This window comes from Erinaceus europaeus, unplaced genomic scaffold (assembly GCF_950295315.1).
Source record: "Erinaceus europaeus unplaced genomic scaffold, mEriEur2.1 scaffold_589, whole genome shotgun sequence".
Classification (NCBI taxonomy): Eukaryota; Metazoa; Chordata; class Mammalia; order Eulipotyphla; family Erinaceidae; genus Erinaceus; species Erinaceus europaeus.
Genome location: NW_026647739.1, coordinates 44,225 through 68,816, shown reverse-complemented (window position 1 = coordinate 68,816; position 24,592 = coordinate 44,225). Strand labels below are relative to the sequence as shown.

At 41.5% G+C, this 24,592-nt stretch overlaps 1 protein-coding gene across 1 annotated transcript in view; it reads left to right on the top strand.

Annotated features, from left to right (window-relative positions):
- The first annotated feature begins 360 nt into the window (after positions 1 to 360).
- The window catches only part of PLCXD3 (phosphatidylinositol specific phospholipase C X domain containing 3), a 37,351-nt gene continuing 13,119 nt past the window's right edge, over positions 361 to 24,592 (top strand). The window contains exons 1-2 of the mRNA XM_060184311.1: positions 361 to 409; positions 2,309 to 3,017. Of these exons, the coding sequence (XP_060040294.1) occupies positions 361 to 409; positions 2,309 to 3,017 (758 nt within the window). The remainder of the gene's footprint in view (positions 410 to 2,308; positions 3,018 to 24,592) is intronic.

Below are 24,592 nucleotides of genomic sequence, written 5' to 3'. Positions count from 1 at the left end.
CTACATTTTGCTAGGAGTGTACATAAACACCATTCGCACCACCAAAAGACTGTGACCCATCCCTCCCACCCACTCCCACGCCCCACTGTCCCAGGAAGCTGCATGTCTACCCCTCACCACAGGGTTTTTACTTTGATGCCCTACTTACAATTTGGTCAGGTCCTGCTTTTAGTTTCCCTTTCAGATCTTCTTCCTCAACTTCTGTTGATGAGTGGGATCATCCCATACTCATCTTTATCTTTCTGACTTAGCTCACTTAACATAATTCCTTCTAGCTCTGTCCAAGATGGGTCAGAGAAGGTGAGTTCATTGTTCTTGATAGCTGCATGGCCACTAGATTCTTGCAAGCAAACCCTAGACATGTTTACCACCACACTTCTGGAGTTTTGGGATACACCAGCAAAAATCAGTAATTAAATGTGTTGACTTTCATAGGAAGAAATTCTTCTAAACTTCAAAACAAGTCCAAAAAGAACTGTCACTGTTGAGAGGAGGTACCTAGGAAGAAAAATGGTCTGCCAGCTAAATTTTAAATGCTATCCCATAAAATATTTGCCAATGGGCAGGTTGTGTTAATGTATAAGAAAAAGTATTTATTCAATATGCAAAGAAAATAACTTATCTCATCTGAAGTCTCAGCTGCCCAAAGCCAGAGTCAGGAGTGATGCTGAATTTATTAGCATGATACACCTTATTTCTTTTTTTTTTCCCTTCCCTATGCCCTTTGGTGTTTTCTAAAATGCATCAACCCCTCCACAGGTGATCTGCCTCTGAAAGGGGCCCTTCCAGACTTTAACTGAAACAGGTCTTCCAGGCTTTAGCTCAACCCAAGTGGTAGGGAAGATGATGAAGATGTAGCAGGATACCTGAGGGCCATGAACCCCTCTAAATTCTGTCAATGTGTGGAGACCTATTCTCATGGATGCACTGTATTCTTGATGGAGGGCAGGAGAAGCTGACTGGGATTTTATAGTACTGCTCAGAAGGAATTGTTCCTTACTTTATAATCAGACTTATTCGAGTTCTCTGTGTACTATATTCTTTTGTTTAAAGGACCCTCCTACGTGCTATAATAAAGCAGATAACAACCGCCTAGGATTCCCTTTGATTCATCTGAGGAAGACATGTGAACACTATGAAGGGCAAGGTAGTTGAGGAAACCTCAGAAAGGGCTGAGGGTGGGAGAAGGGCACCTGCAGCCCCTGGCCGGTCCTTGGTGCTCCAGCCTTGTGAGCTGGGGGGACGGGCACGCTGAAGTGTACTGGTGGCCTGCGTGCCCACACTGGGGTGCCCTTGCTTGTGTGCTGGTAAATCTGTCCCCACAGATCCCTCTGTCCCCACAGCCTGCTCTCCCTCTCGGCTGTCTGTCTCTGGCCAGGGCTGTGGGAGAGACACTTGTCTTTTCCCAGAAACCACACAAGTCCTGCACCTCCCTTGCTGCAGATTAAAATGAGGTGATTCGAGGGGCCATGTGGTGGCATACCTGGTTGAGTGTGCAAGGAACCACGTTCAAGCCCCTGGTCCCCACCTGCAGGGGAAAAATCTTCACAAGTGGTGAGGCAGGGCTGCATGTATCTATCTCTGTCTCTCTCCCTCTGTATCTCCCCCTTCTTCTTAATTTATGTCTGTCTCTATCCAGTAAATAAATGTATTTTTAAAAAGTGAGATGATGCAAAGCCCACTCTAGCCAAAAACCTCCTGTTAATCTTTAAACTCCAGAAGCTGGTGTCTTCAGTTAGATTGGTGTGCCGAGGGTACTGTGAAACCCTGTATCATCTTGTTCTTATTTCTTTGTTGAAGTCAGGGATTGAAACCTTCTCCTCCCAGAAGTGGCAGCATTAGAAGGTTTTCTGGGCTGGGGAGATGGCATAATGGCTATGCAAAAGACTTTCATACTTGATACTCTGAGGTGCTCAGTTCAGTGCCCTGCACCACCACAAACCAGAGCTCGGTCTGACTGGTCTTCCACTCTGTCTTTCTCTCTGTATTTCTGTCTCATTCAAATAAATTTTAAAAGAAGGTTTCTATCAGGTATTTTCCCCCAAAACGAGCTCCACACCTGGAAGAGGCCAGGTGCTAGGAGAACCAGCTAGTACCGTTTTTGTCTGGAAGACTGTCTCAAATCCCTGAGGATTTTGATGTAGGCAATTTATCACCAACACAAGGAGCTGAGCTGACCTGCCCATGGAGCGAGGCCTTGGAGTCTAAATAAATCAGAGCGGTTAATGTATTTGTATCTTCTGTTAATGCTCGTGTCTCTTATTATGACAGTAAAATGTCTCACTGCTGTATCTCGCTGTTCTTGCAGGATCTCATGACTCTTTCAGCTTCTACATCGACGAAGCCTCTCCAGTGGGACCTGAGCAGCCAGAAACCGTCCAGAATTTTGTCTCTGTGTTTGGCACTGTGGCCAAAAAGCTGATGAGGAAGTGGCTAGCCACTCAAACAATGAACTTTACAGGTCAGTTGGGAGCTGGGATCCGCTACTTTGATCTCCGAATTTCCACCAAGCCCAGAGACCCCAATAATGAGCTCTACTTTGCTCATGGTTTGTTCAGTGCCAAAGTCAACGAAGGCCTCGAGGAGATCCATGCCTTCCTCTCAGAGCACCCGAGGGAGGTGGTGTTCTTGGACTTCAACCATTTTTACGGGATGCAGAAATACCACCATGAAAAACTGGTCCAAATGCTGAAAGACATCTATGGAAATAAAATGTGCCCAGCCATTTTTGCCCAAGAGGTTAGTCTAAAGTACCTTTGGGAGAAGGAGTACCAAGTACTGGTCTTTTATCACAGCCCGGTGGCTCTGGAAGTGCCCTTTCTCTGGCCTGGGCAGATGATGCCAGCACCCTGGGCCAACACCACAGACCCAGAAAAACTGATCCAGTTTCTTCAGGCATCGATCACTGAAAGAAGAAAGAAGGGCTCATTTTTCATATCTCAGGTGGTGCTGACACCTAAAGCTAGCACTGTGGTCAAAGGAGTAGCCAGTGGCCTCAGAGAAACAATCACAGAAAGGTAAGTGCCTTCCCAAATTCTCAGAAGTCATACACAGTGGAGCTAAAACTTACAGGACTGGGAGTCTGAGCTCAAGCTGTCAACAGGATTAATCCTGCTGGGGACACTAAGGGGGGCATTTTGCCTCTGCTTTGGTTTCCAGTGAGGGTGATAGAAGCTTCTAGGGCTCTAAACAGCAGTCACCGAGCTTCAGATGAGATGCTCTTTCTTCACCAAAGGTCTCAGCTGTTAGGAGATTTACTGAGCTCTTTTGTCGTAGAACTTGTTTTTTGTGAGAGAGAGCTTCCTTTGACTAGGTCCTCACGGCTCCTCCACCTGTGTGTCTGCAGAGTGGTTTTTAGATGTCACTGCAAATCGGAAGAGATATGGGGGGTGTTTTTGTTTGTCTGGTGGAGCCAGGGTTTAACACATGAGCAATTTCACTGCTTCAGGCTCGGTGATATATATCAGATAACTTAAAATAGAATTTTAGACTTGTCTGTAATTAATTGTAAATTTCTGGCCAGGTTTATCTTCATCTGATGACATCTATACCATTTTCAGCCCAGTAACAAATTCTCTATAAAATACCATTCCCCCCCACCTGTGTCTTCTTAGCTTTTTCTCTTCTGTTTTCTTTCCCTACTCCATATAACCTTGGTATCTCTATACTTTCTTACAGATACATCAAACTAATCCCTATTCTCTTGCTCATAAGCCTGTATTTAGCTAGTTTCTTCAAAGTATTCATTCGAATAGGTAGGTTTGTTTTTTGTTTGTTTGTTTTTTGCCTCCAGGGTTATTGCTGGGGCTCGGTGCCTGCACTGCGAATCCACTGCTCCTGGAGGCCATTTTTTCCCTTTTTGTTGCCCTTGTTGTTTATTGTTGTTGTTGTTATTATTGGTGGTGGTGGATAGGACAGAGAGAAATAGAGAAGGCAAGGACAGAGTGGGGAGAGAAAGACAGACAGCAGCAGCCCTGCTTCACCGCTTATGAAGCGACTCCCCTGCAGGTGTAGAGTGGGGGGCTCGAACTGGGATCCTTATGCGGGTCCTTGAGCTTTGCACCATGTGCGCTTAACCCTCTGCACTATGACCTGGCTCCTTAGGTAGGTTTTTTAATTTAATAGAATTACCATCTATAAGTTAATCATTTTTTTGTTTTGTTTTGTTTTGTTTTTTTGTTTTTTACCAGAGCACTGATCAGCTCTGGCTTATTGTGGTGCAGGGGATTGAACTTGGAGCTTTGGAGCCTCAGGCATGAAAGTCTCTTTGCATAACCATTATGCTATCTACACCCCCCCCCCCACACACACAAAGTTAATCGTTCTTAAAAACAACAGTTTAGGACTTCTCATGCATACTGGAAAATGAGGTGATTAATTTAGATACGGATAGTGATGTGATATTTTAAATTTTGCCACATTGAACTTACAATTTTTTAAAATATTAATTAATTAATTTACTATCAGAGAGAGTGAGAGAGGAGAGGAAGTGGGAACCAGAGCACTGCTTAGCTCTGGTATATTATATGGTGGTGCCGGGGATGGAAGTTTGTTTCTTCTGGGGCCCCGAGGAATGCAGCCCGATGCGCTAACAGACTGAGCTAGCTCCCTGTCCTGAAGCTGCAGATTCTGAGGAATCGCTGAGGACCAGCAAGAGCAGGAGGGGCTGAGGGTTGAGTTCACTTAAATTCACCCTGTTTTTGCAACACATTGAAAAAAGTTTTATGTACTTTTTTCAATGTTTGGTTTACTTATTGAGAGAGGTAGGAAGAGAGAAAGGGAATCAAAGTATCACTGGTGGACGCTGCACATGGAACGTGCACTGCAGCGGGTGAGCTGGGGACTTGGAGAACCCCAAGCTTTAGCCACTAGCCCGGTTCCCAGACTGCAGGAGGCTTTACTCCTATTGTCTGCATATCAGATATGAAGGGAGTCTTGTGGGGACTGGGCGGTAGCGCAGCGGGTTAAGAGCACGTGACGCAAAGTGCAAGGACCAACATAAGGATCCCTGTTCCAGCCCAGGCTCCCCACCTGCAGGGGAGTCACTTCACAGGTGATGAAGTAGGTCTGCAGGTGTCTGTCTTTCTCTCCCCCTCTCTGTCTTCCCCTCCTCTCTTGATTTCTCTCTGTCCTATCCAACTACAGCAACAACAACAATAATAATAACCACAACAATGATAAAAAACAACAAGGGCAACAAAAGGGGAAAAATGGTCTCCAGGAGCAGTGGATTCGTGGTGCAGGCACCGAGCCCCAGAAATAACCCTGGAGGCAAAAAAAGAGAAGGGAGTCTTATCATGGCTCTTCCTAGTTGAATCTTTTTCTTGTTTAAGATGTAAAGGCCTATGTAAATATCTCCCTCTACATTTGGTCAAGAACCACGTCTTGATTTCACTGGTATATAATTAATAACTTTCTTGTGGCATATTCTGCAGTTTAGGACTTTGAAAGTTATAAGTGAAAATGCTTTTTGATTACTTATACACCAACACTGTATTAATAAAATAAACTTTGTATAAAAATCTCTAAAAGCCTAGAAAAGAGTACACAATTATATATCTATATAACCATCCCTAAAGATTAATCATGCTGATCTGTGTTTAAAGAGACGACTACCACTTCAAAGAAGAATTGTTTAAATTTAGCTAATGCAATATCCTCCAGACACTTAACTGTTTTTCAGATAACACCTATTAACAGTCCATAAAATTAAATTTTTTAACTGTTCTCAGCCATCTGCTCTAATTCAGAACTTCTCACTTGCCTCTGTCTTATGTATCTGGAACAGTAGAACAATGTCACCAAAAAGAAAAATAGATCTGTGGAAAGAATTTTAAATTTAAAACTAAGGCCTTTATAGGTACAATCCACTTTTGTTTCTTTTGGATAAAGTGAATTACTTGCAAACAGTGTCAGAATACATATCAACCTTGATACTTGTACAAGGAGCATTCTTGGATGGTGATCAGCAGCTGAAGTGCAAGAAAGATTCTTTCCAAACAGATTGCTAAGTGTGTTAATGTCAAATCCAGAGCTTACGTTTTGGGGTCTGTCTTTTAATTGCCACCAGGGTTGTCTCTGGGCCTTGGTGTGGGCACTACAAATCCACCACTCCAGGCACCTTTCCAAACCTCCCCCCCCTTTTCTTTTCTTTCTACTGTATTTGATAGGTCAGAGAAAATTTGAGAGAGGGAAGAGGAGCTTGGAGTGGAGAAAGATAGACACCTGAAAACCTGCTTTACTTGTGAAGCACCCCCCACACACACAGATGGGGGCAGGAGGGCGCTCAAACCTGAGTCCTTGATTGAGTTCTTGCACATGGCAGTGTGTGCGCTCAACCAGGTGAGCCACAGCCTGGCCCCAGGGCTCATGCATTGCTTTCATGTAGTTTAACTTTTGGGGTAGTGCTTCCCAAAGGTGATGAATGTGCTAGGCTCTGAAGGGGCCGCAGGGGAGATGTTTGGTCTCTCCAGTAACGTTCTGCTTTCCTTTATACCATGTGGCAAAGGCCTCTGCTGCTGTCCTCCTCATTTTAGTATACCAAAGCTACTCATTCAGAAATATCTGTGTTAAGATCAGAAGTAACAGGACTCGGCTATGAGAAGACAAATGATTAAGCTGTTCCAAGAACTTTCTGGACTTTAATTATTTTTATCTGGGAAGAAAAAGAAATTTGAATAAGATGATCTCCAAGGCCCTTTCTAATTCTTGAATCTTACAATTCTAGGCACATTTGGTTAATCTATCTTTATTTTTAATAGGTCTAATATTTAGATTAACAAAATTCTGAGCACCTGCACTTAGAAGCAGTGTTTGAAGGTGTGGGTGGTATTCAGGCAAACTAAATTAAATCCAGTCTGGATTTAAGCATCAGAGTTTTCAATGTGGCAACAGGTTCCACAGACTGCAGATGTGCTTTCTACACTTTATGATGCCAAAAAGACACAGATTTTTTAAAATTTCTTAAAGACCTATTTTTGGAATTTATTTCTCAAACACGAGCTTTGGCACCTCACCCCCACGGAATTCACACTTTCATAAAAAGAAGGTATGTAACTTGAGTCAAGTCCTTCTCTAATTTGTGTAAGTTGATTAAGTTACAGGGGTTTTAGCTAAGGAATTCAGTTAGGCCACCTGTCTGAATCTTTAGACAATAATGCACGTCTGTTAGTACCTTGGTGTTGAATTCAGATGCTATTTAAGGGGCCTGAATTTTACATGATGGAGATCATGATAATGACAATAATAGTCTATTTATTTATTTATGTGTTTATTTTTCCTCCAGGGTTATTGCTGGGGCTCAGTGCCTGCATCATGAATCCACTGCTCCTGGAGGCCATTTTTTCCCCTTTCTGTTGCCCTTGTTGTCGTAGCCTTGTTGTGGTTATCATTGTTATTGTTGATGTCGTTTGTTGTTGGATAGGACAGAGAGAAATGGAGAGAGGAGGGGAAGGCAGAGAGGGGGAGAGAAAGACAGACACCTGCAGACCTGCTTCACCGCCTGTGAAGCGACTCCCCTGCAGGTGGGGAGCCAGGGGCTCGAACTAGGATCCTTGCACTTTGAGCCACATGTGCTTAACCCGCTGCGCTACCACCCGACCCCCAATAATACTCTACCTTAAGTGCTCTCTGGTGGATACTTTGCTGTTCTCTGTATCCATTGCTTGTAATATTACTAGCCCATTTGAAAGAAAGGAGAGAGAGAGAGGGAGAGAGAGAGAGAGGGAGGGAGGGAGGGAGGGAGGGAGGGAGGGAGGAAGGAAGGAAGGAAGGAAGGAAGGAAGGAAGGAAGGAAGAAAGGAAGGAAGGGGACCTTAGAAAGCTAATAAGCAGCTTACTCAGATAAGAGAGTTCAGAAAAGATAGACTCAGAATTCAAATCTGGGTTGCTTGATTTTGTGTTTATTCAGAAGCTGCTTCTTTTCTAGACACTGTGCTCCAGTGTGTAACAGTAATTTTGAGCTCTTATAGCCATTACGTTGTGCTCTATCACTGCTCTCTGAAAGATTCCAAAGAAGCAACTGGAATTGTGTTTTCTTTCCACTGTGTGGCCACATCTATGTGAAATCGGCAGTAGATTCAGGAGGAATGAGTTTGATTTTGCACTTGTCTATTGAGTAGTATCTAGGAACTGGGCCTTTTATGAAGAACATGTTCATATTAAAATTAGTGGGGTGCCTTTGGTCCCAAGAAATATTAAACAACTTTAAAACTTCAAGAAATATTCTGGTGAGACAGCATAATGGCTATGCGAAAAGTTTCTCATGTTTGTGGTTCTGATGCCCCAAGTTCAATTCTCATCAGAACACACAACAGAGTCAACCAGTTCTCTCCCTCTCCCTCCCTCTCCCCCTCCATCTCCAGTCCCCCTTGATTTCTCTTGTCTCTATCCAATAATAACTAAAAAGAAAGATTAAAAACAATAAAAACAACTATACATGTAATATTTTCCTCAATGTATGGACTTGAGGAAGTTTATAAGAAAAATACCACATCTGGGGGCTGGGCAATGGCCTACCTGGTTAAGCGCACTTAGTACAAAGTGCAAGGACTCAGGTTCAAGCCCCTGATCCCTACCTGCAGGAGGGAAGCTTCACAAACAGTGAAACAGATCTGCAGGTGTCTTTCTGTCTCTCTCCCTCTCTACGTCCCCCTCCTCACTCACTTTCTCTCTGTCTTAACCCATAAAATGGGAAAAATGGTCGCCTGGAGTAGTGGATTTGTAGCAGCTGCACCAAGCCCCAGCAATAACCCCAGAGGGGGGAAAAAAAAAACAAAAAACTATTGACTGCAGACAGTGAAATCCACCTTCTTTGTGCAAAGCACAAACCATCCAGCTCTGGTATACGTCTGTGATGGTAGCCGGCTGCTAATTAACTTATTTTATTTCAAGTAGCAAAAGTAATTACTCAAGAATAAATAGAGACTGTGTGTGTGTTTGTTCGTGTACACTCAGAAGTCATCAGGATAGCTTAAATGTTCACTTTAAAACAGTCCTTCCTCCCATCCCCTCATCACTTATTTCCCTCTGGCCACTGTCGTTAAAAAAAAAAAGAAAAGAAACAAGTTGTTTCTGGAGCTGCAAGATTCTGTCTTGAAGAAGCTGTATGTGGCGGTGAGACTGTGATGTGTGATTTTGTTAGTGAATGCTAAAAGCAGGCTGCCCTTTAGAAATGTATATGAGAGAATACAGGTCTATGAAGGATGATAAATGACATAGTGGGGGTTGTATTGTTAAATGGGAAACTGGGGAATGTTATGCATGTACAAACTATTGTATTTACTGTTGAATGTAAAACATTAATTCCCCAATTAAAAAAAAAGAAATGTATATGAGATTCGATCCATATATACAGTGGTGCTGCATAGCTGGGTAGGAAGCAGATGAAGCTCTTGTCGGTTGGATTTGGCTTGGGCTCAAACAGAATTAGCGTGTCAAGAAAGTAAGCAACACTATAAAATTATTCATTGTTGTACATGTTGCAGATTTTTTTATTCATTTTTTAAAGAGTTTAGATAGTTTCTTTCTCTAAACAAACAACAACAACAAAACACAGCTGGTTGGAATATATTGTAGGGAAACTTGGTTGAGTGCATAGTTCTAAGTTCAATGTGTTAACAGAGATTATATGTGAATTCAGGAGGAATGTGATAGTCTATTGCTAGAAAAAACAAACGCAGTCAGCTAAAACCGTACTTTTATTCCTGTCTTTGTATTGACTGGATAAAAAGCAGAGAGTTGGTGAATTGGACTCATTGACCAGCAGAGCAGAGAGTTATGGGCATTTCTCCATAGTTTTGCTTGGCAGAGGGAGAATTTGAGACCTTCCCATGTGCACACACTGACCGTCACTGTGTGATGCTAATGCTTTACCTGTGTCTCCAGGAAGCCCCCAAATACGATATGGCCAAGGACAGGTGGCAACTTCCCTTAATAGTACTGACCAAGAAGAGGGGCATACTGATGACATGATGACGTGCGTTCTGCATGTAACAGCTCATTCAGTGACCCACGCTTTTCTGCTCTAACCGGCACTATGTTGTCAGCTTTTGACTAGAAATGTGCATGTCTGTTTCGCTGTACGTGTGAATACTATAAGGTGTTGTTAAAGTTTGGGGGCTCCAGCAGGCCGGGCTAGCGTCGCGGTGGTAGACAGAGAGAGACTCGAGGACACACGGCTGGACTGAGTAGCTGCAGTTTAATCTTTATTCACGAGCAGGCAAATCACCACCCTATGTGCTTCTCCATCATTCTCCCTCTGCCGCTGCTGCTGGGACTCTGGACGTCCTTAGCATACGGGGTGGGGAGAAAGAGGGGCGTGAAACTAGCAAGGACCAAACCAATTTTTTCAGAGTTGGGGGGAAGGGGACCAAACCAATACGAAGAATACCAACAATAAGGGATAAGAAGAACGTAAGGAAAATAAAGAAGAACCTAGTCGCTTCTCAGTGCACATGAGGATGCGCTGATTTTCTTATGCTCATGAAGGAAACAAAAGTTTGGCATGCAGGGTGCCCTTATCTCCCCAATAAAGAACATAAAATAAAAAAAAAAAAAGCCCAGGGAATAATTTAATATGTTAGAGCACTGTGGTCCCAGGTTCAATCCTCAGCACCACCGTACACTACAGCTGAGCAGTGCTCTGGTCTTTATCTCTGTCTCATTAAAATAAATAAGTAAATAGATCTTTAAAAATAGAAAAAAGTATTCAGCTAAATTGAATGGAACTTTTTTGTCTAATCTCATAATTGTCATGGGGCATAGATTTATAGTCTCTTAGCTTGCTAAAAGGATCTCAAAATCTTTTTAGAGATTTACCTTAGTTTGTCTTTGTTATATTTGAGAACTTTGCCATTACAGTTACCTTGCTGTGGACTCAGACAGAATAGAAACAGAAGAACGAAGAAAGAGTGAGGGAATGTAATCAGATTGAAGTATCATTTAAGCTATGATTTTAAATTTCTTTTTAAAAAGTATTAGTGCTTTAATAATGATTAACGAGACTGTAAAATAACAGGGGTACAATTCCATATAGTTTCCACCACTAAAGTTCCATGTCCCATCCCCTCCATTGGAAGCTTCCCTATTCTTTATCCCTCTGGAAGTCTGGACCAAAGTCTTTACAGAAGGTGGGAGTTCTGGCTTCTGTAATTGCTTCTCTGTCAGACATAAATGTTTTTTTTTAATTTTTATTTATAAAAAGGAGACACTGACAAAACCATAGGATAAAAGGGGTACAACTCCACACAGTTCCTACCACCAGAACTTCATATCCCATCCCCTCCCCTGATAGATTTCCTATTCTTTAACCCTCTGGGAGTATGGACCCAGGGTCATTGTGGGATGCAGAAGGTGGAAGGTCTGGCTTCCGTAATTGCTTCCCTGCTGAACATGGGCGTTGACAGGTGGATCCATACTCCCAGCCTGCCTCTCTCTTTCCCTAGTGGGAGAGGGTCAAAGATTTTCTACCTGGCTGGAAGGCCATCCAAATCAGAGACCAGAGCACATGTCTGGGTGGAAGTAAGTTTTCTTAGGGTCTTCTTGAAAGAGCATCGGATCATGCTGGAAGCTAGTGGGGGGAGCTGGACTAGTCTCACTGAAGATGTCTTCACAGCCAACACTGAACAGAATTTTCCCCATTTTCCTCCAAATGTCTGATGGCTTCTGGCCTAATACAAAAATATCTGATCCATTTGGAGTTTTCTTTCATGCATGGTAAGACATAACATTCCAGCTGCATTCTTCTGCATGTTTCAACCCCACCATCCCAAAACGATTTATTGAAGACTCTGCTTTCTTCATTTAGTGTTTTGGGTCCCCTTATCAAAAATGATAAAATCCAAAATGAATTGTTCATATATGTGAGGGATTATTTCTAATCTTACAGGTTTATTTCACTGTTTTGTATATCTACTCTGGTTCCATTACCAGGCAGTTTTTAGTACACCATCAGTGTAGCATAGTTTGAGGTCAGAAGTGTGAGGCAACCATTCTTGATTTTTTTCCCCCCCAAGCTTACTTTGGAAATTCTATGTGTCTTCTGAGTCCAGATAAAATTTTGTATCTTTTGACTGTTTTTCTTACTATAGTATAGAAATATAGAGTTTCTTCTATATTTCTATATAATTTCTTCTTCTGATCTAGTGCTTTCATAAAGAATGTCACTGAATTTTTTATATATTCATTTTGGAGTCTGCTACCTTACTATATTGTTTCATGATTTCCAGAAAGTTTCTACTCATTTATTTTTATTTTTCTATATATATTATCATATCATCTGCAAAAAAGTGATACTTTAGCTTCTTTCTTTTGTCTTTTAAATACCTTTCTCTTGTCTAATTGCTATAGGTAGGGAATCCAAGACTATGCTGACTAGTCATGTGATTGTGGCCAGCCTTGTCTTGTATCTGACTGAAATGGGAAGTTTTGATTTCTTGTCATTGAGTATGGTTTGCCTGTAAGTTTTGCTGTATAAACTAAGGTGTTTGAGAATTTTTTCATCTATCCCCACATTATTATTATTTATTATTATTATTATTATTATTATAGAGAGAGACAGAGAAAAAGATACTGAGATTGAGAGAAAGAGTCCAGAGCACTGCTCAGTTCTTGCATGTGGTGATGATGGGGATTGGATCTGGGACCTGGGATCATGAAAAAGTGTTGCATCTTGTCAAAGGTTTTTTTATGTGTCTGCTGAAATCCTGAACTAGGCTTGCACTTTTCTGATAAGTCCCACTACAACCAAGTACTCTTTTTAATGTATGACTGTACCTGGTTTGCTAGAATTTTGTTGAGTATCTTGGTATCTGTGCTCACTAGGGATATAGGCCTATTTTCTTTGTTGTTTTATATCTGTCTGCTTTATAGTGGAATGTCTTTGAAGATTTTGCCTCAAATTCTATGCTCTTGGACATCAGTTTCTTGGGAATGTAAGTTTTATGTGAGCCACAATTAGAAAATGTCATAAAGGGATTTTTCAACTGAGTGGTAGCAGTTTTATCTGTAGATATTAGCCACAGGGCAATAAAAGAAAGTTTGATGACAGAAGTGACTTCAGTTTTGGATGCCTGTTGGTGTGAATGACAGGTGTTTGGAAGATACAGAGGGCAATGCAAAACCATCATGTGAAGGTTTCATTTAACCACAGAATTTTGCAAGATTCCTGAGAAAAATTGACAATTCAGTGTTACAGGTTTTATTTACAAATATTTGAGATGACAGACTTTTTTTTTTCAGCTTGACATTCAGTCTTGCAGATTGCAAATACCAAGATCGAGTCCTTATGCTCAAAAGCACATATCAAATACTGTGCATTCCTTTACTTGCCGAAGTAACTGGACAAGGGAGCCACCTTTGGGACTTTTGAAAGACAGCTGAGAAGCACCCTTTTGACAAGTGTGGTTAACCTTTGTACTGCTTTCTCTTCTCCCCCCCCCCCTCAGTTTTGCTGTGAGAAGGGACGATTTTATAGCAACTTGGCAAAACGATAGAGCAAGAAGTCCCAGCTGTTCTTGCCTCAGCTGCCTCTGAGATCTAATAATACAGGGTGGGAACAGCACAACTCCCTAAAGAGCACACACATTTTAAGTTGTTTTAATTTTCCTGCCAATTAGACTTTTCAGATGCCAACTGCATCTCTAGTCAACCTCTTAGCAATTTAGGAACCTCTGGTGAAAGAGTCCAAGGCAGAGGAAGGTTTTCACATGGCCAAGTAGCACAGGGAAAATTGACTCTTTGATCCCCACAGAAGAACACATATAAAAGCTTTGCTTGTGGAAGCACGAGGTAGCAGGGGAACATGCACACACTTGTGAAAGCAACTAAAGAGACTGGGAGTCAGAGTTCTCAGCCCCAGCAGAATCAACAGTTTTAACATCATACTTCTCCTTTTTAAATTTTATTTATTTGCCTCCAGGGTTATTGCTGGGGCTTGGTGACACTACTGCAAATCTGTTGCTCCTGGAGGCTATTTTTCCCCCATTATTGGATAGGACAGAGAGAAATTGAGAGGAGAGAGGGAGATAGAGAGGGAGAGAGAAAGATGGACACCTGCAGACCTCTCCACTTCACCACTCATGAAGCATCCCCCCCCTGTAGTGGGGAGCCAGGGGACTCAAATATCAGTCCTTTGCAAAGGTCCTCGTGCTTAGTACTATGTGTTGTGCTTAGTACTATGTGCACTGAGCTGGGTACACCATCACTCGAGCATCGTAATTCTTTGTTGTGGAGAATTGCCTCATGCACTGTAGGGTGGTGAACACTATCCTTGGTTTCTACCAGTAGATTTCAGTAGCATCTTCTCCCCAAGTGATGGCAGTCAAACATGTCTGCAGGCATTGCCAGATAGACCCTCTCTGTGTTTAGGGTGTGAGGAAGTGACGTGAAAAAGTCCCCGTAGTTGAAAGTTGAAATTGACTGCCCTGCCTCAAAGCATCCACTGCACAAGGGTCTTGGCACAGTCATATTTCCTGTAACTTCACTTCTTTGCTTGCCTAACAGATAATACAAATTGCCCAGGGATTGTGGAAACATAAAATATTTAGTTCTGTGCTTGGTTTTGTTTGTTTTTTTTTAATAATGTGCCTGAACTTATACATTTCCGGTATTTTCTAACACCTTCAGGTTAGTCACCTTGGAAATGTATCCATCCAGTGAAGTGATGTGGAACCAATTTTAAGAATAGTTTTAGTGAGGGACATATCCTTCACCTTCTCAAGGTGAATTGATTAAAAAACATTAAATTCATCCCGAGCCAAGATTAGTAAACAGGGTGATTAAGCAAAGTGAACGAATGTTGTTTGGAATCAAAGTTCAAATGGAACAATAATCAATTTTTCATGTGTTCCCCATGAACATAGTCTGAAGGCGTCATAAAAAAGCGTTTGAGTCATACAGGGCTGGCAGGAGTGAAGCCATCTCCACGGGCTGCAGTTCTGCTTGATAGCCACTGTCAGCTTCTCAGTCTAGGGGAGTTTGCTATAAAAAGAAAGTGCCGCTGCTTCCAAGTCAGAGCTAATGGAATAACATCACACAAAAGGAAATGTTATCGATTGGTGAAAAGACTGTTTAAATATATCCATTATTATTTATATTGCTTGGAGCAAGCAGTGCATGTTCACTGAAGTATGCTAAGTTCCTGTACTTCACATGATTAATACACAGCTCCTTGTCCTTGATTTGATTAGATTACAGAAAGGAAACATATTCACGAACAACTTACTCAACAGTGTGATAAATGCTAAGACAGACCATGGGCTGGAAAAATATCTTACTTGAATAGCGTTCCTTTTTGTGATGTGTACAACCCAGGTTCATGCTGGACTTCCACTGCACTGGAAGGGTCTATCATCTCTCGCTCATCTACCTACCTACCTATAGACCTATCATCTATCTACCTGTCTACTCTATCTATCTATCTATTCATCCATCTGCCTTTCTATCTCAATCTTTACATATGAGGAATAAGAATAAATCAGAAAAAATATATTTGACTTACCAGTGCTGTTGTTTAATGTATAAACTAGGGGATGCCACTTAATTTCTTCTACCTTCAGTTTCCTGTAAGGCAATAGCACTAACCTAATACTCTGGCTGTCCCCTCCTTCCCACACATCAACATTCTGATGCTGTGCTAATAATGGAAGTTTCCAAAGAGATATGTAATGTTATGTTTTAAAAGCGAAATATAAATATGGTAACCGAGATCCAACGGTAGCCATTAATGTCTACTGAGAAAGATAGACATTGAGGAAAAGAAAAATGAAGTCTGTAGGAAGGGTCCCCCTAGTATGTAATGCTGAGAAAATCGAGGTCAGGCGGTGATGTGCTTGGTAGAGCATTATAACAGATATTATAGCCACATGTAAGGACTTGGGTTTAAGCCCCCTGCCCCCAGCTGCCAGGAAAAGCTTCACAAATAGTGAAGCGGTGCCTCGGTCTCTCTCCCTGTCTTTCTCTCTAGCCTATCAAAAAAGGATTTTTTAAAAAATCACTAGGAGCAGTGAGATTGCTGTACTTTGAGCCTCCTCTCCACCTCACCCCAGCGACAATACTGGTGGTAATAAAAAGAAAAGAAAATTGAGAAAATTCCAAGCCTCCGTTGATGAGTTTCAAGCAGAGAAATAATATAAGTAGACATGGATTTAGTCAAGTCACTCTCCACCCTAGAAAAGCTGAATTCAAATGGGACAATACCACAGACAGAGACAACAGAGAGGAGTGACCAGACTAAAACCTCCGGTGAAGTAAGAACATTGTCTATTTTTGTTCACCAGAATCCATATGCTTAATGGATAACGACTAAATATTTGCTGTCAGATGAAGTTGCGGTAGTAATTTAAATCCCCCAATTCAATAGATAATAATCATTGCAGTAAGGACGTAAACTGGTGAACAGAGACCTTAAAGAGGTTAGTGACTGACTGGCACAAGAGTTCACTTGAATGGTGAAGTACTCGGCCTTGCGTATAACCCAGCTACAAGCCCGGCCAGTGTACTGGAGGAAACTTCAGTGTCTCTTCTCTCTCACCTCTCTCTGGGAGAGAAGCATTTCAATCAGAGGTGAGACTATATGCAAATTGTAAGGAGTGCAGAGGGCAAGAACCTTCATCTTCAGGACACACAAGGTGTTTCGTGGGTCTGAAATCCCCATTCCTGTGCAAGAGGCCAGGTGAAGTGTTGAGGCATTTCGGAGAAGGCAGATGATGATGTGTGCTTTGTGCTAATAAAGAAAACACTGTTCTTTATTTTATAAATTTATATTTGCATTTAAGCACATATACATATGAAGAGTGTACCACTGACCACCATCCATACTGTGACTGGAATAAATATTAGCTTCATTCATTGATTAAGTTCCCAGAATCTCATCATTCCCACCGTCAGATCACTTCTGGTCTCAGTAAGCCTACAGAACTTAATGTTACAATAAATACATTAGGTTAAAAATAACCTACATCTGAAATGTAAGTTATCATAAAATTAAATATTCACTGTGCCAAAATAGAGCAGTTATTTTGATACTTTTAAAAACATTATCTCAAAAGAAGAAAAATGACACATTTCTTATAGTTTCAAAGCAGCAAAATGAAGCATGATGTTGAGTGATTTAATTTAACTGGGGAAAAAAAAACAGAAATAGAGAGGTCGTCAAAGAGATGACAGAGCTTTCTTCAGCGCGGTGGTCGTCAGCAGAAACAGTCGTAGGATTCACACTGAAAAGGAACAGCACAGTACCCCAGCGAGCTTTTTTGCCTACTCTGGTCACAGTGCCTTGAGATTAATGGATGTTAAACCCTTAAAGTTGAATATGCAACAGTTGTATCAATGCTAGTACCTATCCTCTTCCTAAAAGAATCACATGTAAACTAGAAGGAACCTTAGAAGGTCTACTTATAACAAATAGTCTTTAATATAAAAACTGTGAGTCTCAAGTCAAAGGACTGATCAGCAGTGTTGGTTCTAATGTCTAGGATTTTGAGTTTCTAGTCCATAGACTCCTTTCTATTGTATGCCTCCTCTCATAGTGCCAGACCTCCTCTGTACTGCAAGATGTCCACAGGGAAGTAAGATGAGGGAGTGAGTTAAGCGCACATGGTGCAAAGCACATGGACAGGCATAAGGATCCCGGTTGGAGCCCCCGGCTCCCCACCTGCAGCAGAGTCACTTCACAGGCGGTAAAGCAGGTTTGCAGGTGTCTGTCTTTCTCTCCCCTTCTCTGTCTTTCCCTCCTCTCTCGATTTCTGTCTTGTCTTATCCAACAACAACAGCAGCAATAACAACAACCAGCAATAAAACATCAAGGGCAACAAAAGGGAATTAATAATTATTTTAAATAAATAAATAAAAAGATGAGAACCTTGTCTCACTTGTGTTCACTGAGGCCTGTTGTATACTAAGACTCCCTACCAGATTATTGGAAAATGATGGATACTAAAAAAGACTCCTACTAGTCTGAAGCTCACACTTCAGTGAGGGCCAATATTAGAGGGACATTAATGAATTCACACTGGCATGACATAGCAAAGTAAAAAAAAAAAAAGTGCACAGAAAGATGTTTAGGTCAATGAAGACACTTAGCATAGAGACCTACTGACTCAGCAGAATTACTCTGATCTATTTTTTCTTAAAAATTCAAGAAACCCGAAGACCAGAACATGTTTGCCTCACAAGAATATTTGTTCTGAGCCCTTAACTAGGTGCACCACCGCTCAGCCCTATAAAGCAGGAATATTAATGGAATTTTCTTTGCATGAATTAGATGTTCTAAATATAGGCTGCAGATTTGAGATAAAAATTTCCCAACAGAAACTTCAGAATCTTACTTTGTAGTAATAGAAGATAATTTTCTTCTATTATGTTGAATGATGATTTCTGTTGCACTATGTATTTCTCATCTGAAACATTTTCTAGAAAAACTAATGAATAAAGTAAAAAGAGAAAATTAATGGAGGTTAGGGTAAGTATAAAACATAGCTAAAGTATCTATATCCTTAAGTAAAAATAAAGTTTTCACTTTATAATGACTCTCTTCAATTTGTCATTTTGAAATTGTATTTTCATCTTACTGTGACAAAAAAAAAGAGACGAAAAATGTAGGCCACCCAACCTTTTGTTTGAGTTGGAACTGTAGAAATGTGAAACCTTAAATGATAGATTATGCGCTTTCTAAAAATAAGTTACCTTTCTAAACGATTCGGCACTTATTGTTCTGGTCAGAAATGCCAATAAAATGTTGGCAGAACTGCCTTTGCCTTCTGACTTGTGTTCATGGAGGTACTTCTGAATGCCAGCTTAATGTTTGCCCTTTATGACCAATTTATTATTCACGTTTTAGAAGCCTATCTGAAATCATTTCTTTTTAGGCCTGCCCATGAATTTAGTAAAATTACTTCTTCAGTGCAAGGGAATGCTCTATGGAGATTAGAGAATCATAGATGCTATTTAAAGCTCAGAACAAATACTAGGTTTTAAAAAAAAAAGAGAAAGCAGTACTGATTTTTTTTTCTTACTTGTCTGAAATTGAAATAGATGCCTGAGGTGTACAAAAGGTTTTTTTTTTCCTTCTCCAAGAAATGAATCATCTAATACTTTTCAAGTTAAATAACACAATTCATGGAAATTTTTGCCTTGTGCATGGCATGTATATGCTTGGGCTTTGGGGAAAAATGTTTTTATATGATTGTGACTTAGTATTAAAAAATATTTTCATTAAGTTTAACAAAAATGCTTACTATTAGCTGATGTCATTCTTGATTTTCTCTGGGTTTGACTTTGATTGTAACTAAAAATATTCTCAAACTAAACATGTGTTATGGATTTAAATTTTTTAATCCAATTCTCGGAATGTTAATATAAGTCCAAATAAAATTATTTTGGAATTGAATTATGGTCAGGCAGAAGGAAAATCAAGTTGTTTACATGCAAAGCAAGTACCTTCTTTTTGCCTAAAAGTCAGTGGTCAGTTTTAAGGTCAAAAGTTCTAACCTCAGTAGGTGGTTCCACATTGATTTACCACAAAATCATTAAACTCAGCTTACTGTTTATTTTGAAGAGAGAGAAACCAGAGCAACTTATTTAATGAGAGGGAGAGAGAGAGAGAGAGAGAGAGAGGAGAGTGAAACTAAGCAAAGCACCACTCTGGAATATGCAGTACTGGTGGACCAAAGCTGGGCCCACACACGTGCACATCTTACCCTTCACCCACTGAAGCCAAATCAGACAATCAATCAACTAGTCCATCAATAAACTGATTAAAGGGAAGAAAAGGGTTTAGTCTAAAGAGACAGAGCATCCCAGGGCAGAGAGACTGAGTGCATATGACATACAAGTCATTTTACAACTTTATGTTTATTGATAAACTCAACTTGTTAGGAAGAATAACTTAATAATTAAATATCACCTTCATTTTTTTAAATGCTTTTTTAATATTTATTTTATTTATTTATTCCCTTTTTGTTGCCCTTGTTGTTTTATTGTTGTAGTTATTATTGTTGTTGTCGTTGTTGGATAGGACAGAGAGAAACGGAGAGAGGAGGGGAAGACAGAGAGGAGGAGAGAAAGACAGACACCTGCAGACCTGCTTCACCGCCTGTGAAACGACTCCCCTGCAGGTGGGGAGCCGGGGGCTCGAATCGGGATCCTTATGCCGGTCCTTGCGCTTTGCGCCACCTGCACTTAACCCGCTGCGCTACAGCCCAACTCCCCACCTTCATTTTTTTATTTCCCACCTTCTATCATCCTCAGCTACCTGCTTTCAGGTACCTCAAGCTATATAACGTCTGAAGCATGGGAAAAGAAAAGTGGCAGGGCCAGTGGCGCAATGAATAACGTGTCTGACTACAGATCAGAATAAATGTAAAAGTGGGGTGATAGAAACTCTATTTTCTATCTCGATCTCTATCATTCCTCTGTCACCCTCTTATAGTATCAGGTTAAGTAGAACAACTAACCAAAGACAGCAAGACAGTGGGGTAAAACTCAACGGAATGCAAGGAGAATTTTCCTGTCTGTACGATTATCTGTTTGGGACAACTTAAATATGTAGGCTATGTTGCCACCTTCAAGAGCAGTTATCCTCCGTCATGATTATCTGAGCTTCCTTATAGCCCTGAAGTAAAGTATTTCTAGGCTGCACTTTGCATTGAGAGTGTCAGGGACTTGCAGACATGGTTCTTGTAGCATTCAGTCTTGTGTGTAAGACTAGTGCTTGCATAGCTGTTAGAAATCACGTCCAATTAAAATTACTTATCAAGGCAAAAAATAAGGAGTCGAAGCAAGACATTTCTTTCTTTTGCAAAAGGGCCCGCCACCAACAGTGTCTGTCAGGCAACAGCACAGCCCCCCTCAGCCTTCTCCCATCTTTTATACCTGATGCAGAGCTGTCTCCGCCACCCCTGGGCTGGGCTTCAGAGCTCACAATCTCCCCTTCACCTAAATAAGGAAAGGAGGCTCTCTGCTGGGGGATTAGCAAGCACTGCAAGGAGCTGACCTAAAGAGTACAAAACTCCTGGCCACAGGCGGTCACAGATAACAATTTATAAAAGGAATTTTTGTGCTAAACAGTTGTTCTGTTTATGTTCTTTTGAAGAGAAGACCTAACCGTCTCTTAGAGTAGCCATGAAAGAACTGCCCGTTCTGGATATCAACATGTAAGTGTGGAGATGGAATATTTATGGAGGTTGTCTTCCACGTGTAAATTTCCAGTGGTAGAACCAAGTTTAGAAGCAAGGATTCACAACTACCAAGTAAATCTTATTGATTATTATTTTCTATTTGATATAGTAGGCAATCTGGGTGTGAGAAAAGTAATCCGTCTTTGCAATGAGAGGCAGCAAAGAGGAGCACTGAAAATGGCAAATGTCCAATGAGTAGCACTTTTATATTTATTGAAAATGTTTCACCTCTGTAGTATATTTTAAAAGTTTCAGCTTCTTTAACGCCAAGCCCTTTTTATCCCCTAAAATTAAACTGAGTCTGAAAAATAAACCATGCTATCAAATACATTCTTTTATTAGTCGCTAAGAAAGTGTCCCATTTGGAGATATTTCCAGTTGATTTTCACCTAATGACTTCCAGTGGGACATGAGTTCCTCATAAAATCAGCAGCAATATTCTCTAGGGACTTTCCTGCTTGTTTCAGATTTGGAGAGCAGAGTCTTTGCTAGTTCTTTGGCTTGAAGTTACTGTTGCCACTGCTCTGGGCTGATCCCGAATACCTTGGGTAAAGCCGCACCCCTGCCTTGCCCCGCCTGACCACAGGACTGCTGAAACTCGCGCAGCTGATCCACAGGCATCAGGAACAAAGTCAGGCGTCCCCCTGTCTGTCTAGTCTACCGCCAACTAACCTCGGTGGGTTCTTTCTCTATGTGAAACTTAACATCTGTAGAAAGAAAAAGTTCCAGGGCTGGCGAACAGCTGGGGGATGCTATGGCAAGAGAACAAAGTGTGGTTCTCTGGTCTTTCTCCACCACGCCCCCTCTCTCCCTCTCACCCTGGCTCAAGTTGACAAAGTGATCCAGCCTGGTGGAATCAAACCTGTACCTGAATTTGGCCCCCATAATCAGTCAATCAATCAACTAGTCCATCAATAAACTGATTAAAGGGAAGAAAAGGGTTTAGTCTAAAGAGACAGAGCGTCCCAGGGCAGAGAGACTGAGTGCATATGACATACAAGTCATTTTACAACTTTATGTTTATTGATAAACTCAACTTGTTAGGAAGAATAACTTAATAATTAAATAGCACCTTTAGTTTTTTAGTTTTTTTTTTAATTTTTTTTTCCTCCTCCAGGATTATTGCTGGGCTCGGTGCCTGCACCATGAATCCACCGCTCCTGGAGACCATTTTTTCCCCCTTTTGTTGCCCTTGTTGTAGCTTCGTTGTGGTTATTATTATTGCCCTTGTTGACGCAATTCGTTGTTGGATAGGACAGAGAGAAATGGAGAGAGGAGGGGAAGACAGAGAGGGGGAGAGAAAGACAGACACCTGCAGACCTGCTTCACCGCCTGTGAAGCGACTCCCCTGCAGGTGGGGAGCCGGGGGCTCGAACCGGGATCCTTACGCCGGTCCCTGCGCTTTAGCCACGTGCGCCTAACCCACTGTGCCACCGCCCGACCCCCTACCTTTAGTTTTCTTATGTCCCACCTTCTGTCACCTTATTGGGAGTTAGTAGTTTGCAGTATAGTTGCTGACACATGGGTAGAAATCTCTCATATTTCTGATAGGTGCCTGCTTAAATATTAAGAGTAAACAAGGGAGCTGGGTGGTAGTGCAGCGGGTTAAGCGCATGTGGCACAAAGCGCAAGGACGGGCGTAAGGATTCCAGTTCGAGCCTCTGGCTCCCCACCTGCAGGGAAGTCGCTTCACAGGCGGTGAAGCAGGTCTGCAGGTATCTGTCTTTCTCTCCCCCTCTCTGTCTTCCCCTCCTCTCTCCATTTCTCTCTGTCCTATCCAACAACGACATCAATAACAACAAAAAAACAAGGGCAACAAAAAGAAATGAATATCAAAAATAAATAAAATAAAATAAAATAAAAAAGAGTAAACAAGCCCAGTCATCATCAAATTTATGTCCTATGTAGCTATTAAGTGCCTCCTCTAAGGTTATTTTGATATTTCAATATGTCGGTTATTTAGTTAAGTGTGCGAGTAAAAGGCAAACTGGGCAGCATGCTGTCCTTGGTGTCACCCACACAGAACTGTCTCTGCATTATTCCATGAGGCTGTTACTAGTGAAAGCAAGGTTGATACTAAATCATGCAGCTAATGCAGTGGTCCGTGTCACTCTGTAAAGCTACTGTCAAAGTTCACTAAAACTCCAGGACACGGACACCCTATTCAAACTTCTTTACTATGTCAGAATCACTCTTTCATGAAAACAGAGAAACAGGGAAAGAGTCACAGAAAAAAACACCAAAGCGACCCCCAGCCAGTGACAGTTCTCAGATGGTTCTGTGACTCTGGCTCACATGCACAACAGACAGGGCATGCACGCTAGCCAGTGAGCTATCCCTCTGGACCTGTTCTACATATATATTTTTAATTTCTTGTTATTATCTTTATTTATTTATTGACTAGAGACAGTCGGAAATCAAGAGGAAAGGAGGAGGGACATAGTGGGGAAGAGACAGCACTGCTTCAACTCTTGCAAAGCTTTCGCCCTGCAGGTGGGGACTGAGGGTTCAAACCCAGGTCCTTGCATATTGAAACATGTGCGCTCAGCCAGGTGCATCACCACCCGGTCTTGACCTGTTCTAAATCCTGAGTAACTCTTTATGTACCCCCACTCCAAGGGCATCCTTCACCCTTTCTGTGGAAGTTATCTTTTCAGTTCCAGACTGGACTCCATGCTCCCCCACCTGCACTGTCATGATTGGTAAAGCAGTCTTCAGGTGTCTTTCTTTATCTTTCCTTCTCAAGCTCCCCCTCCTCTCAGTTTCTGTCTGTAATAGTCAAGAAAGGAAGAAAGAAAGAAAGAAAGAAAGAAAGAAAGAAAGAAAGAAAGAAAGAAGGAAAAGGAAAAAATAGCCACTGCTGGTGCTAGTGTTGGCCTCAAGTCCCAGTGATAGCCAAGTTCTAGTGACAACCCTGATGGCAATTAAAAAATAATAATAATAAAGTAAAAATCAATCCATCACTAAAATTAAAAAAATAAAATATAGTCACTATAAGTTAGGGGCATCTGAAAATCCAGTGTCTACTCGCTTCTAAATGCAGCAAGGAAGAAGATGTAGTGCTGTGTGTGAGACAGATAAGCACATACAGCTCAGCAACTCTGACTACACTGCTCAGGTCTTGGACTTTTACATGTTGCCAAAGGATGCCAGAATGGATGCTTTTCATTTCTTTCTCCTTATTTATTTTTGCATGGAGACAGCCAGAAATCAAAAGGGGAAGGGATGATGGGGGAGAGACAGAGAGACACCTGCAGCCCTGTTTACTCACAAAGCTTTCCCCCTGCAGGTGGGGACTCAAACCCAGTTCTTGTGCACTGTAACATGTGCGCTCAACCAAGTGTGCCACTACCTGGCCCCTGAAATGGATAATTTTTTATGCCTTTCTTTTGAGCCAGTTTTTAAAACTTACGATA